At 49.4% G+C, this 14,005-nt stretch overlaps 1 protein-coding gene and 1 long non-coding RNA gene across 5 annotated transcripts in view; one reads left to right on the top strand and one right to left on the bottom strand.

Moving 5' to 3' along the window:
• Window positions 1-14,005, bottom strand: part of LOC138282563 (uncharacterized) — an 822,484-nt gene that overhangs the window by 646,211 nt on the left and 162,268 nt on the right. The window lies entirely within an intron of this gene.
• The window catches only part of MYBL1 (MYB proto-oncogene like 1), an 802,126-nt gene that overhangs the window by 655,653 nt on the left and 132,468 nt on the right, over window positions 1-14,005 (top strand). For all 4 annotated transcript variants that reach the window (XM_069220277.1, XM_069220274.1, XM_069220273.1 and 1 more), the window contains 2 exons: window positions 106-222; window positions 312-419. In XM_069220277.1, coding sequence (XP_069076378.1) covers window positions 106-222; window positions 312-419 — 225 coding nt within the window. The remainder of the gene's footprint in view (window positions 1-105; window positions 223-311; window positions 420-14,005) is intronic.

The following is a 14,005-nucleotide window of genomic DNA, read 5'->3' as shown; positions in this document are numbered from 1 at the left end:
GAACATGAGATCCATTATCCAAGCAGATACACAAACTGCATGTTTAATAGTAGTACATTTGCAAATGGAATATATACAACTAATTATAATGTTTCTAATGAACAGTCGCAGCCTCTGGCATTTTTGGAAGAAGACATTAGAGAGGTGCTCAGGGAAGAAACTGGAAAAGATGTATTCCTCAGGGAGGAAGCTGAAAGTGGCTGCAAATCCTGCAAACCAGAGGTACAACTCCATCACCATATACAAATACCAAAGCACATAATCATTCTGCATTGTTTCTCTCAGTTTGACTTGTGAATTCATCTTTTCAGCACATACCTTCTGCGAAGAAAGTCAGAAAGTCATTGGTCTTGGATACTTGGGAAAAAGAAGAACTTGGATCTCAGTTTTTCACTGAGGACGGTGTATCAGATCTTCAGGTTTGTTGACAAAAAAGTTTTTACTCTCAATTATGTGGGAGCTCCTCTGAGGTTGCCTAATAATGAAAAACATTTTAAATGTTGGCCTACAGACCACTGCGCTCTTCCTTTATCCTTAATATGTAAATGCTCTGTATCAAACAATTTTGCTGTATTGTTCTTGTCCTCAGAATGCTTCCCATGTGGTTTACAAAGTTCTTGTGTTCTAAGAAGTGCCTGAAAGGAGATACAGGACTGCAAGTTTATGTAATAGAAGACATGCTTCCCACGTGGCATAAACCACTAAGAAGAAATGGTTAATCAGTGTTAACTCTCCTGCCGCTCGCCTACTGTGTGGCTTGGCACATAGAAGGTTGAGTGCAAGATTTACTGAACAGCTCTGACATGCTTGTGGCAAGGGGAAAGCTCTGAAATGCTTGCTGTACTAATGTTCACCTTGAGCTCTTATGGTCTTTGGGCATTGGTGACACTGTAAAATAATTATTGTAAAGAGTCTAAACATAAACCGTCTTCTATTCTGTGAAAAGGACATTTTGCAGTTGGGAGAAATCAGGATAGAAATGATTTTCAAAGCATTTGTGATATAGAGGTCTTAGTAAAGTTTTAGTTTTAGCATCCTTATGTAAATTGTTAACTTTAATGCGAAGGACACTAGAATTAGCCCACCAAAAGTTAAACCTTTCCTGCTTTAGTTATCTTTTTCTGATGCTCATGATCTGGCTAGCACTCATGAAAAAAAGAAGAGAAGAGTTGGATGTACAGAAGAGCCCCTCTCAAGCAGAGGTTGCAAAAGAGGATCCTAAATTGTTATTCATGTAAATGTGAATAAAACGGCTGTTGGACCTAGCCCTTGTTGCAGGATTATCCCAAAACATTATGTCCTCTTCCTCCTTTTTTTTCTGACCTGTTTTTCTTGACTTTAGGACCAGTGCTAACCAATGCTAAAGTGCTTATGCTCCCTGTGTAAATTGTATTGGTGATTAGTTTACCCATCATTGGCGTATTTCGTTCTTTGGCCCTCCAGAGGTCTGACCCGTCTTCTTTGCTACTGAGAAGCCTAAGGTCCCTTGTTGGAGCTGCCTGGCTGGAACCCCTGTGCACCACCAAGAAGTGCGGTCAGGGCAGGGGGTGGTCTTCTGGAGAGACCTGGGTCAAACAAAGGAGGCTGGTCCTTTGAAGCATACCGCCCTGGAATGTCCATCCTGCCTGGAAGAGGTAATTAAACCTCTGCCCAGAGCAGGCTTTGTTCCTGGCCTCCGAGAGCGCTGGCTGTCACCTCAGGAGGTCAGAAATCTGCCTAGGGTGTCTGTGTTGGTTTAGACCAGTCAGTCAGCACAGTACCAGTTGGGTAGGTTTCAGGGGGCACCTCTAAGGTGCCCTCTGGGTTCTTGTATTAATAAATCCATCACTGGATTCAGTGACTGATTATTGATATGAGATGTTTGATAACATCCCTATGTCCAGAGAAGCCATCATGTTGCTGGGGAACTCGTATTGACCAGTGTCCAGCACATGTTTCTAAAAATGGCTTCCCTGTCCACTTACCATGTGTAAGAAACAACAAAGACATAGCAGGGGCATATCTGCTCATGCAGCTAGGTCCTCACATGTGATCTAATGCACCCTGCCCTCGGGCTGTAGGCCTGCTGCAGGGGTGACTTACTTGGGCTGTAGGCCTGCTTGGAGGGGTGACTTACTTTTATCACATGCAGAGAACCTCGCACACGGGGATGCGATGGTAGCACTGTGCACGTTTGGTGAGGGGTCCCTGAGGGTGGTGCAATTCATGCTACAGCCCTTAGGGACCTTCTTTAGTACCCCAGGCCCTAAGTACCTGGGGTACCATTTACTAGTGACTTAGAGAGTGTGCCAATTGGGAGAAAGAACTGTACAAAAGAACTGTACAATTTAGAGGAAGAGATCTGGCACTGGGGACCTGGTTAGCAGGAACCCAGTGCACTTTCAGTCAAAACCACATCAGATATTAGGCAAAAAGTGAGGGCTAACCATGCCAAAAAGGATGCTTTCCTACAAGTCCCAGTTCAGTAAAATCAGAATTACCACACATAGCAGATATCTTAACAACCAGAGATATTAATCCGTGTCCCTGAAATCTCTTGACAGTCCTCAGGCCTTGTCAAATTTCCCCTGACATCCCTGGGCCCTCTACACAGTGCATTCAGCTTGCATGCAGCAATCCATACCAGCTTTCCAGGGTAGAAATTTCCCTGCTCCACCACAGGTTATCAAAATCCCTACTGGTGACCACGAGCACCACATTTCTGATGGATACAACTACCTGTGGATTCCTCACCTAATGAATACTCCCATGGCGCCAGCATTCGACGGAAATCTTCTTACTAGTCTCTGCACGTCGACGAGGACGTCACTCTAGCCCACGCGACGCCGTCTGACGTCATACAGGCAATAAGAGGTCCTCGACGACGTGCGGACGTCAGTTCCCTTTTTTCCGTGCATTCGAAACGGTTATCTTCGAGGGAGCAACTGTTACTTTTTTGGTTACAGTGTATTTTTGCTGCGTAGTCTTTCGCTGTGGTAATAATGTCGCAGAGAAAGTCTGGATTTAAGCCTTGTCGTGAGTGTGGAGGCAAGATGTCGGTGACGGATCCTCATTCCGATTGCCTTTGGTGTTTGAGCTCCGACCACGACGTCTCGACTTGTGATTCATGCCAGCACATGAATCCAAAGGCCCTCAAGGAACGTGAGGCGAAGCTGTTTATGGCTAAATCGAAGGAGAAGCATCACAAGAAGTCTTCTTCTCGAAGACATCGGCGTCATCGAGACTCCCGGCGCCGTAGAGAATCTCGGCGTCATTCGAAGGAGACTCGTTCCAGGTCTTCGGATCGGCGCCGAAGGACATGGGAGATCAGTCCTACGGTTACGCCGCATCCTTCGACGCCGTTGCCCTCTCCGGCGTCTCCGACTTCACCTGGACAGGCGTCGGTGATTGAGGTATTGGAGCCTCAGGTGTTTTCTCCGGCGCAGACGCCGAGGCCGGCGTCGGGGTCGCCTCCGAGACAGGCACCTCAGTATCCGGCTTTTCCCACCCCTGGAGCCGATAGTTCCGCATTCTTGAATGCGATGTATGCCATCTTCCAACAGATGGCTCCAGGGGGTGCTCCGGCTGGGCCTTTGGCCTTTTCTTTGGGTGATCCTGCGCCTCTTCGGCCGGCACCCTTTATGCCCTTTCTCCCTTTTGGGAACGTGGGCTCGGCGCCAGTGTCGGCGCCGGTGGCCGCTCCGGTGGCTTCAGAAGGATTGGCCCCGGGGATTTCCATCCCGTCGACGTCGAAGTCGGGATTTCGGCCTGTGACTCCGGTGGGTCCATCTGCTTCAGCTGCTCTTTTGTCGGCGCCGAAGTTACCTGTGGCGCCTGACGCGGCGTCGGTGGCTTCTGAAGATCGGCGCCGATCTTCGACTTCGGCGGAGGCATTGTCGACTCCGCGTATTGAACAGCGACTTCATTCCAGGAGACGTGCTCTCCGTGTATTAGAAGAGCAGGAGTACCAACGAGCCCTGGAGGAAGGAGAGCTAGAGGACTCGGGTGATGGGCTGCGTGGACTGGAGTCGGCCAGTGGGCTGGACACTTCCCCTGAGTGGGATCTTTCGTCCCCGGGGGAGTATACTGAGGAGGCTGCTTCCTTTCATGCAGTGGTACGGAAGGCAGCTAGTTTTTTGGACCTGCCTTTGCCGGTGGTGGAGGCTAAACAAAACCTTTTAACAGAGGTGCTACATCCGGCCTCAGCTGCGGCGGAGCCTCTGTTGCCATTTAATGACGCTCTGCTGGATCCGGTGATAGAGGTGTGGAAGAGGCCGGCATATTCCCCAGCAGTTCACAGAGCCGTGGCCAGGAGGTATCGGGCGGCTCCGACTGACCCTGGGTTTCTATCTAGGCACCCTACGCCGGAGAGCTTGGTGGTGCAGGCCTCCTGTTCAGCCAAGTCAGCGCCTGGTTCTTTCCCGACGGTGCCTGGGGACAGAGATTCAAAGAAGCTAGAGGCGCAGGCGAAGAAATTTTTTTCGTCCTGCAGTCTGGCGTTGAAAGCCACCAATGCAACCTGTATCCTGGGGAGGTATATTCATGCTCTGATGGATGACATTTCCTCATCGTTTACAGAGCTTCCCCAGGGTCTTTTGGATCTTGTCTCAAATGCCCAGGCTGCTGCGACCCAGATTATCCAGACGGGACTGGATACCACCGACTCGGTAGCCAGAGCAATGGGCACAACTGTGGTGGCAAGGAGACAGGCCTGGCTCCGTAACTCGGGCTTTTCTGCAGATGTACAGTCCACATTGTTGGATCTCCCGTTTGATGGGGACAAACTGTTTGGAGCCAAGGCTGATTCGGCCTTGGAACGTTTTAAGGAAAGCAGGGCCACGGCTAAGTCGTTAGGGCTCCAAGCTCCTTCTTCCACGGCCTCTTCCAGATTTTTCAGGAGGTTTTGTGGATTTGGGCGTGGCTCTTCCTCCTCTTCCTTTCGGGGAAGATATCAGCAACCTGCCTCTTCCCATCCCTATAGATCTTTCAGGGGGAGAGGTAGGGTCCGCACCAGAGGAGCCTCTCAGCAGCACTCTGCCTCTTCCTCATCCTCTGGCGGGGTGCAGCAGAGGAAGCAGCCTTAGGCTTCCACCATTTCCCACTCACTCCTCTCCTGTAGGGGGAAGATTACAGCATTTTCTCACCAAATGGAAGACTGTTACAACGGACACTTGGGTTCTCAGTATTGTGGGAAAAGGCTACACCCTTCCCTTTCGGGAGTTCCCGCCCCGCCCTTCTTATTGTTCAGAAGAACACCTCCTGTTGCTAGAACAGGAGGTACAAGCCCTCCTTTCCAAGGGCGCGGTGGAGTTGGTCCCAGAGCAGGAAAGGGGTCGAGGATGTTACTCAAGGTATTTCCTGATTCCCAAGAAGGATGGTCGTTTGAGACCAATTCTGGACCTGAGGATCTTGAATTGGTTCCTCAAGCAGGAAAAATTCAAGATGCTGACCCTAGCACAGGTGCTTTTGGCGTTGAACAAGGAAGACTGGATGGTGTCTGTCGACTTGCAGGATGCTTACTTTCATATCCCGATACTCAAGTCACACAGGAAGTATCTCCGGTTTGTGGTGGGATCGCAACACGATCAGTTTGCGGTCCTTCCGTTTGGTCTTACTTCAGCACCTCGAGTCTTCACGAAGGTGATGTCGGTGGTTGCGGCAGAACTCAGAAGGAAGGGGATAGCAGTATTCCCTTACTTGGACGACTGGTTGATCAAAGCCAAGTCCCCGGAGCTTGTGTCGCATCATCTGCAGTCAACAACCCAGTTGTTGTTCGACCTGGGTTTTTCGGTGAACGAGCCCAAATCTCACCTAGAGCCCTCTCAGCGCCTCCTGTTCATAGGGGCAGTACTGGATACATCATTGGGTCGGGCCTTTCCTCCGCCTCAGCGGATTCAAGATATTCAGAATTTGGTTCCAATGTTTCGAAATGGAGCGGTAGTTCCAGTCCTCAAGGTCCTTCGTCTGCTCGGTCTGTTTGCCTCCTGCATTCTGTTGGTCACGCATGCTCGCTGGCACATGAGGGCTCTTCAGTGGTGCCTCCGAAGGCAGTGGTCTCAACACAAAGGGGATCTAGAGAGTACTGTCAAGATCTCCAGAGATGCTGCTGTGGATTTGAAGTGGTGGATTGCAAGCAACAATCTTTCACAAGGAAAGCTGTTTCAGCAGTCGCCACCAGTGGCCACAGTCATAACGGATGCTTCCACTCTAGGGTGGGGAGCTCATCTGGGGGATCTGGAGATCAAAGGTCTTTGGTCTCCAGAGGAACAGATGTTTCACATCAATCTGTTAGAGTTACGGGCTGTACGTCTGGCTCTCAAGGCCTTCCTCCCTTCCCTTCGTGGTCAGTCGGTACAGGTCCTAACAGACAATACTACCACGATGTGGTACATAAACAAGCAGGGAGGAGTGGGGTCGTACCTTCTCTGCAGAGAAGCTCTTCGACTATGGTCCTGGGCAAAGGACCATCAGATTTGCTTGATAGCAAACCATCTGGCCGGAGTCTTGAACGTGCGTGCGGACAGTCTCAGTCGCCAATTCTCGGCAGACCACGAGTGGCGTCTCCATCCAGATCAAGTCCGTTTAATCTTCCAGAGGTGGGGGTTTCCTCGGGTAGATCGGTTTGCCACTCGAGAGAACGCGCATTGTCCGTTATTCTGCAGCCTCCAGTATCCGATGCAGGGAGCGTTGGGGGACGCGTTTCAAATAACCTGGTGCGGCCAGTTGCTTTATGCGTTTCCTCCCATACACTTGATTCCTCGAGTATTGAGGAAGATTCGCCAGGACCGGGCTCTAGTCATCCTAATAGCTCCGGATTGGCCAAGGAGGGTATGGTACTCCGACCTTCTCCAACTCTCAATGTGCCCTCCGCTCCGTCTCCCTTTCAGGGCAGACCTCCTCTCGCAGTCGCAGGGGCAGGTTCTACACCCCAACCTCCAGAGTCTGCACCTACATGCCTGGAGATTGAACGGGGCAACCTGAGTTCCTTCTCTCTCCCGCCTGAGGTAGTGGATGTTATATTAGCGGCCAGGCGACACTCCACTAAATCTATCTACGCTAATAGATGGTCTAAATTTGTTGCGTGGTGTGGAGAGAGGCAGATTGATCCTTTGCATGCTCATCTATCGGACGTTTTGTCTTTTGCTCTGTCTCTAGCGCAGAAAGGTTGTGCAGTGGCTACCATTAAGGGTTATTTATCGGCCTTGTCAGCCTTCATATGTCTTCCAGACCAACCATCTTTATTTAAATCCCCCTATTGTTATCAGATTCCTGAAAGGTCTTCTAAATAAATATCCTCCAAAACCATTCGTTATGCCGCAATGGGATTTGTCCTTGGTCCTGACTTTCCTTATGGGGTCCCCTTTTGAACCTATGCATTCTTGCCCCTTAAGGTATTTGGTTTTAAAAACAGTCTTCCTGATAGCTATAACATCAGCAAGGAGAGTGAGTGAGTTGCAGGCCTTATCAGTAAAGCCCCCTTATACAACTTTTTATGGGGATAAGGTAGTGTTGAGGACCAAGGCTGCTTTCCTCCCGAAGGTTGTTTCACCCTTCCATTTGGCTCAGGCAATTACTTTGTCCACGTTCTATCCTCCGCCTCATCCTTCCAAAGAGGAAGAAAGACTGCATCGTCTGGACCCAAAGAGAGCGTTGAGTTTCTTTATTGATAGAACAAAGGATTTCAGGCTGGAGGATCAGCTTTTTATTGGATACGTGGGCAAGAGGAGAGGAAAGGCAGTCCACAAGAGAACACTATCCAGGTGGGTTGTTCTTTGCATTAAAATCTGTTACTCTTTGGCAAAGAAGGATCCTCCTGAGGGCATTAGAGCTCATTCCACCAGAGCTAAGTCGGCCACTTCGGCCTTGGCCAGGGGTGTTCCTGTGGTTGACATCTGCAAGGCCGCAACTTGGTCGTCCCTTCACACTTTTGCAAAACATTACTGTTTGGATTCTGAGGTTAGAAGAGACGGCCATTTTGCACGGTCAGTGCTGCAGGATTTCTTGGTTTGACCATTTAGGCACCCACCGCCGGGCGTGGTACTGCTTTGGGACTCTATTCATTAGGTGAGGAATCCACAGGTAGTTGTATCCATCAGAAGAACGAGTTACTTACCTTCGGTAACGACTTTTCTGGTGGATACATTAGCTACCTGTGGATTCCTCACGGTCCCACCCGCCTCCCCGTTGCCTTTCTGGTCTTTCCAAGTAATCCTTGAGTGCGCTCCTCTTGGTCTTTGAGGGTGCAATAGATGTTGTATATAATATATTTATATATATGTATATATGTATATATCTTTGTGTATATACTTGATGTGTGTATATATTTTTAAAAAAAGAGAGAGTTATATATATATATATATATATATATATATATATATATATATATAAAAGATTTACAGTTATTCATGCAATGTTGTGTATTTTTACAATATAATGGGATGTTGCCTTGCTCTTTCATTGCATTGCCTGGTTGTTCTCATGCACGTAAAAAATGATTGGTTCTGACGTCCGCACGTCGTCGAGGACCTCTTATTGCCTGTATGACGTCAGACGGCGTCGCGTGGGCTAGAGTGACGTGCTCGTCGACGTGCAGAGACTAGTAAGAAGATTTCCGTCGAATGCTGGCGCCATGGGAGTATTCATTAGGTGAGGAATCCACAGGTAGCTAATGTATCCACCAGAAAAGTCGTTACCGAAGGTAAGTAACTCGTTCTTCTCAACAATAAAGTGTAGTTTGTTCCCCCCATATTTCCAAAATGGCTAGTTTCCAGTCTTTTTTCAAATTTTCTTCCTTGGCTTCTGAGATATATGGGTCCATCAGCAGACCCCTCTCCCTACCCAGAGCTAACAGTGGTGGTGGGTGTGTCCTTTGTGGGGGGGCCTTGTAGAGGTGGAGATCATAAGTCCCTGGAAGACTCGCCCTCCACATCAACTTGCTGGATTTGCAAGCGATTTTCTTAGAAGGCATTCTTCCCAAACATCAAAGGGGAACGGGTGTAGGTACTCATGGACAACCCTACTTCCATGTGGTACTGCAACAACCAAGATGGAGTGGCATTGAGGTCCTGTGCCAGGAGGCTCTGCGTCTCTGGAAGCGGCTGAACACTCAGGGCATTTCTCTGATTTCACAGTGCTTGTTGGGGTCTTTAAGCACCAATGCAGACAAACCACAGTACCATAGAGAACGCACAGTGTCTGCAAATTTGTGCAATGGCGTTCCCAAGGTAGACCTCCACAGAGAGAGCTTTCGCTTAGATTGGAGCTCGGGATTCTTGTATGCCTTCCTGCCTCTACCTCTCTTGCCCAGTGTTCTGAAGAAGATCAAAGAAGACCGGGCCCAAGTCCTCCTAATGGTTCTTGACTGGGCAAGGAGAGTGTGGTCCCTGGGGCTTCTGGCCATGACCATTTGTCCTCTAATCCGGGTGCCCCTTTTTGACGACCTCCTCTCGTAGCAGGGTCGGGTCTTGCATCAAAGCCTACACAATATGCACCACCATGCGTGGAAGTTGAATGGGGACAGTTTATGGCCTTTGAGCTCCCTCACCAAGTGGTCATCATGGCTGCCAGGCGTCCATCCACCTAATCGCTATATGAAGAATGTTAGGGGAAGTCTGTTGCCTGGTGTCCCTCTTCCGCCCCTCCAATACCAACTCAACTCTTGAATGCACAACTGTCTGATATCTTGTTGTTTTGTCTGTCTTTAGCTCAGCAAAGCCTTGCTGTGGCAACATTTAAGGGTTGTCTTTTGTCCTTTTTACATTTGCCAGATCTGCTATCACTTTTTATAACACCTGTTGTGATGTGTTTTTTGAAAGTGCTGATCCACTTATTCCAGCTAGCACAGTTTGTGATGTCTTATTGGGACTTTGATTTGGTTATCACTTACCTGACATGTGCTCCTTTTGAACCGCTTCACAGCTGTCCTCAGCGCCTCTTGATCATCAGGACATTATATCTGCCATTATATCTGCAAGGCCAGTAAATGAACTCTAGGCCCTGTCAATCCAACAGCCTTGCACATCATCTGTGCCAGACAAGACATCATGGGTCCTATATAGGCGCCACCCCGGCGTGCTGATGTCAGTTATTTTCTTTGAGTTTTTGTTCAAGATTTATGAGTGTCTGCACTCCTGGTGTATCGAGGATGTCTTCACATAGACTGGGTTTGTGCCCTGTGGATCCTATCATCGGTCTATGTCCGTGACGGATCCGCTCATAATGTGCATGTGGTTTCTGGAGAGCGACCATGACCCAAAGTCTTGCTCCAAGTGCCGGGCCATAAATCTGAAAGCTTTGAGGTAGCGGTCCATAAAGCTCCTTGGGGCCTGGCACTCAGCTACGCATAGTTCCTGATCCCGGTTGAGAGGAACGTCCCGGGATCAGCTGCGAAGCCCCCACCTTCATCATCTCACTCAAAGTCCTCAGGGATGATCAGGTAAGTAGAGCCACAAGTAGAAGTCGAAGAACAAATAGTCTTCAGCTTCACCAAGTCCGTCGGCCGAGAAGTGAAAGGAAGCGTCATTGATCTAGGCCTCCTTCCACGGAGCCTGTGTCTGGATCAGCTTCGTGCCTCCCCGAGGTTGCGGGAGCTGAAGCAACCCCTGCCCACCTCAGAGTTTTATGAGACCATGCGCCTTATTTTTGGGCAGCCTGACACCGCTGAAGCACCCTCCGGCCCCGCAGGATGGGAAGGGGCCCCTCGGGTTCCTCGCAGCAGCTTTAACCTAGGTCAAGGGGGCACCCATGGATCTGTTCCTGGATCTTAAGCAGCGCCGGTTGTGCCACCTCAGCCTTCCCCGACACAGTTCCGACAGTATCCTAGACCTCTGTTCCCTCAGTATATTCCTCAAGAAGGAGAAGTTTGAAATGTGCACTCTGGTTCAGGTCCTATCTGCCCTGGACCCAGGAGAGTGGATGGTAGCAGTGGACTTGCAGGATGCTTACTTCCATATTCCTGTCCTGCCTGCCCCCAGACATTACTTGGGGTTCATGCTGGACCCAAGAGCACTTTGAATTCACTGTGCTCCCCTTTGGCCTTACTAGTGCCCCTAGGGAGTTCACCAAGGTGTTGGCAGTGGTCACAGCTCATCTCCAGTGATCAGGGGTTTCAGTTTTCTCCTATCACGATGAATGGTTGTTGAAGACGGGCTTGCTCCAGGCTGTCGTCTCCCATCTCCAGACTACGGCGGACCTCCTGCATTTGCTAGGGTTCACTACAAATGTGCCGAAGTCACACCTGGCTCCCTTTCACCTGCGCTGTTCTGGACACAGCAGTTTTGGGCTTACTCTCCTGAATGTCGAGTCCAGGATATTCAAGCTATGATACTGGTGTTTCAGCCTCTGTCCTGAATTTCAGTGAGAAGGACTGAGGTGGCTGGGCCTCATGCATTCTGCTGGTGACACATGGCATATGCGGGCTATGCCATGGGAACTGAAGTTCCAGTGGGCACAGCATCAGGGGAATCTCTCGACATGGTCCAGATCTTGGATGAAACTGTGCGATATCTGCAATGGTAGCTAACAAACCGTGATTGGGTCAGAGGTAGTTCCCTCTCCCTTCCCAAATCTGATCTCACAGTAGTGGCAGATGCTTCACTCCTGGAATGGGGCAGCCACCTGGGAGAAGCAGAGATCAGAGGCATCTGGTCTCCGACGGAGTGTGGACTCCACACCACTTTTTGGAGCTCCAGGGGCTCAGACTAGCATTGAAAGCACTTCTTCCCTCTCTCTAAGGGATGGTAGTAAAGTTGTTCATGGACACCACAGCCATGTGGTGCTGCAACAAGCAGGGCGGGATGGGGTCGTAGACCCTTTTCAAGAGGCTCTACGCCTCTGGACATGGCTGGAGCAACAGGGCATTTCTCTGGTGGTCCAACATCTGGTGGGCTTGCTGAATGTCAGAGCGGACAAACTCAGCCGACAATGCTTGGTTGATCACAAATGGCATCTCTATTAGGAGGTGGTGCAGTGGGGAGAGACTTAGTTAGATCTGTTTGCCTCCTTAGAAAACATGCAATGTCAGCAGCATTACGCTTTGGAATTTTCTAGGCAGCAATCTTTCAGAGATGCCTTTCGTCTCGAGTACAACTCAGGCCTCCTGTACACCTCTCCGCCCATACCACTTCTTCCCAGAGTTCTCAATAAGATCAAGAATGACTGGGCCCAAGTAATCCTTGTAGCTCCAGCTTGGGCACGAAGAGTCTGGTATCCTGCGCTATTGAGCATGACCATCGATCCTCCCATCAGACTTCTCTTTTGGGAGCATCTTCTGTCGCAGCAGCAGGGGAGGGTTCTCCACCCGAACCTGTCTAGTTTGCGCCTTCTTGCATGGAGATTAAGTGGCAACATTTGACAGCTTTTAACCTCCCGCCCAAAGTCTGTAATGTTACCTTGGCTGCCAGGGTGCCCTCCACCAAAACTGTGTACGCCTGTTGTTGGAACAAATTTCTGGCATGGTGCACAGACAAGTCTGTTGACCCCATTCTCTGCCCTTCTTCTGAAGTTCTCTTGTTTCTACTTTTTTTGGCTCCACAGGGCTCTTCTTTGGGCACTCTCAAAGGTTATTTATCTCCAATCTCTGCTTTCTCACGCCTGCCTGATCAGCCATCTTTGTTTAAATCTCCTATTGTATAGGTTTATTAAAGTCCTTACTCATATGTTCCCTCCTTCCCTATTCATTATGCTGCAATGGCATTTGAATTTTGTTCTTACATTCCTGATGTGGTTGCCTTTCAAACCGCGCCACAATTTTCCTCTCGCGCTTCTCACTTTGAAAACATGGCCATTTCATCTGCCCACAGGGTGAGTGGGCTGCAGGCATTGTCATCTAAGCCAACTTTCCTTTTCATCTATCCTGACAAAGTGGTCTTGGGTGGGTAAATCATATCGTCTGGCCCCCGAACCGAGTTGTGGGTACTCTGGGGCTGACAGCCACTAAGAATTGCTGCCAGAGAACCTCTGATTGGCTGGAAGCCCATAATTGGGCTCTAGCCAGTAATTGGCTGTGTGAGTAAAACGTCAATGTCTCAGCAGTTGGAAGTTCGTGGCCACCATGAGGCTTACATTAAGTATAAAAATAAGCACTGCCACAGTGTTGCCACTGTGCCTGCCGTAGTATTGCAAGTTGGAATCTTCATGTGCCATAAAACATTAGAAGAAACGTTCTCCGTCAGAGTGTCCAATAAAAGGTTACCATACTTTCTTGAAACCCTCTAAGCAGACTAGCACTGCTGTGCCTGCTGTGATCTACTCACGAGGAATCCCTGTGGCTGCATGAAGCATGGACTCCTATTGCTGCTCCCATGGTAGCCGAGCCACCTGCGCACCTTTCCATTAGCAGAGCGGATTCAAATCCCCTTTCGCGCCAAGCGTATGATAACTCTCATTGGATGGATTACACAGCCTTTGTGCGGGTTGGTCGTGGTCTGTTTGCAAGCGGATTTCATGGTGAGGCAGAGTGACAGCAGCTTGGACACTAGAGCAGGAGGAAACTGTCATTGAACACCGGAGACATACAGCTTCATCTGAGCCTCTGAATCCAGGAGCTCTGCAAGGTGTGTTTTTACAGGACTGGAGAGTGGCATGTGCATGGGATATAATGTCCAGATCCCAGATTATTAATCTATGTATAATGCCTTTGGTGAAGCCCAAATATGTGCTCCCTCTGGGCTGCCACTGAATCACTAGGATTGCTTCTAACTTGGTGCAAGAGCCTTCCCAGCATCTTTGCAGACTTGTCATGTGGGTGGGATCCAGTAGCGCTTCTCACCTTGAGGTGAAATGCATAAACTAGCCTATGGGCTACAGGGCGGCCTCTGGACGAGCCACCTTCCTCCCAGAAGCCAGCCAGGGTTTGGGTTGGTAACTTCATGAGCTGGCTGGTGTGCACACTTGGCGTATTTGAACCCCACCCACAGTAAATAGTTAAAGCTAGTTAACTGATTGTTGCTGGCATTTGGATTTGCAAATTTTTTGCAGGATAATGATTTGTGCGCACGCTTTCCAGTATCTCTACATTTGTGCAGTT

The sequence above is a fragment of the Pleurodeles waltl genome, chromosome 2_2 (genome assembly GCF_031143425.1).
Source record: "Pleurodeles waltl isolate 20211129_DDA chromosome 2_2, aPleWal1.hap1.20221129, whole genome shotgun sequence".
NCBI lineage: Eukaryota > Metazoa > Chordata > Amphibia > Caudata > Salamandridae > Pleurodeles > Pleurodeles waltl.
This window is presented reverse-complemented; position numbering and strand designations above follow the sequence as displayed.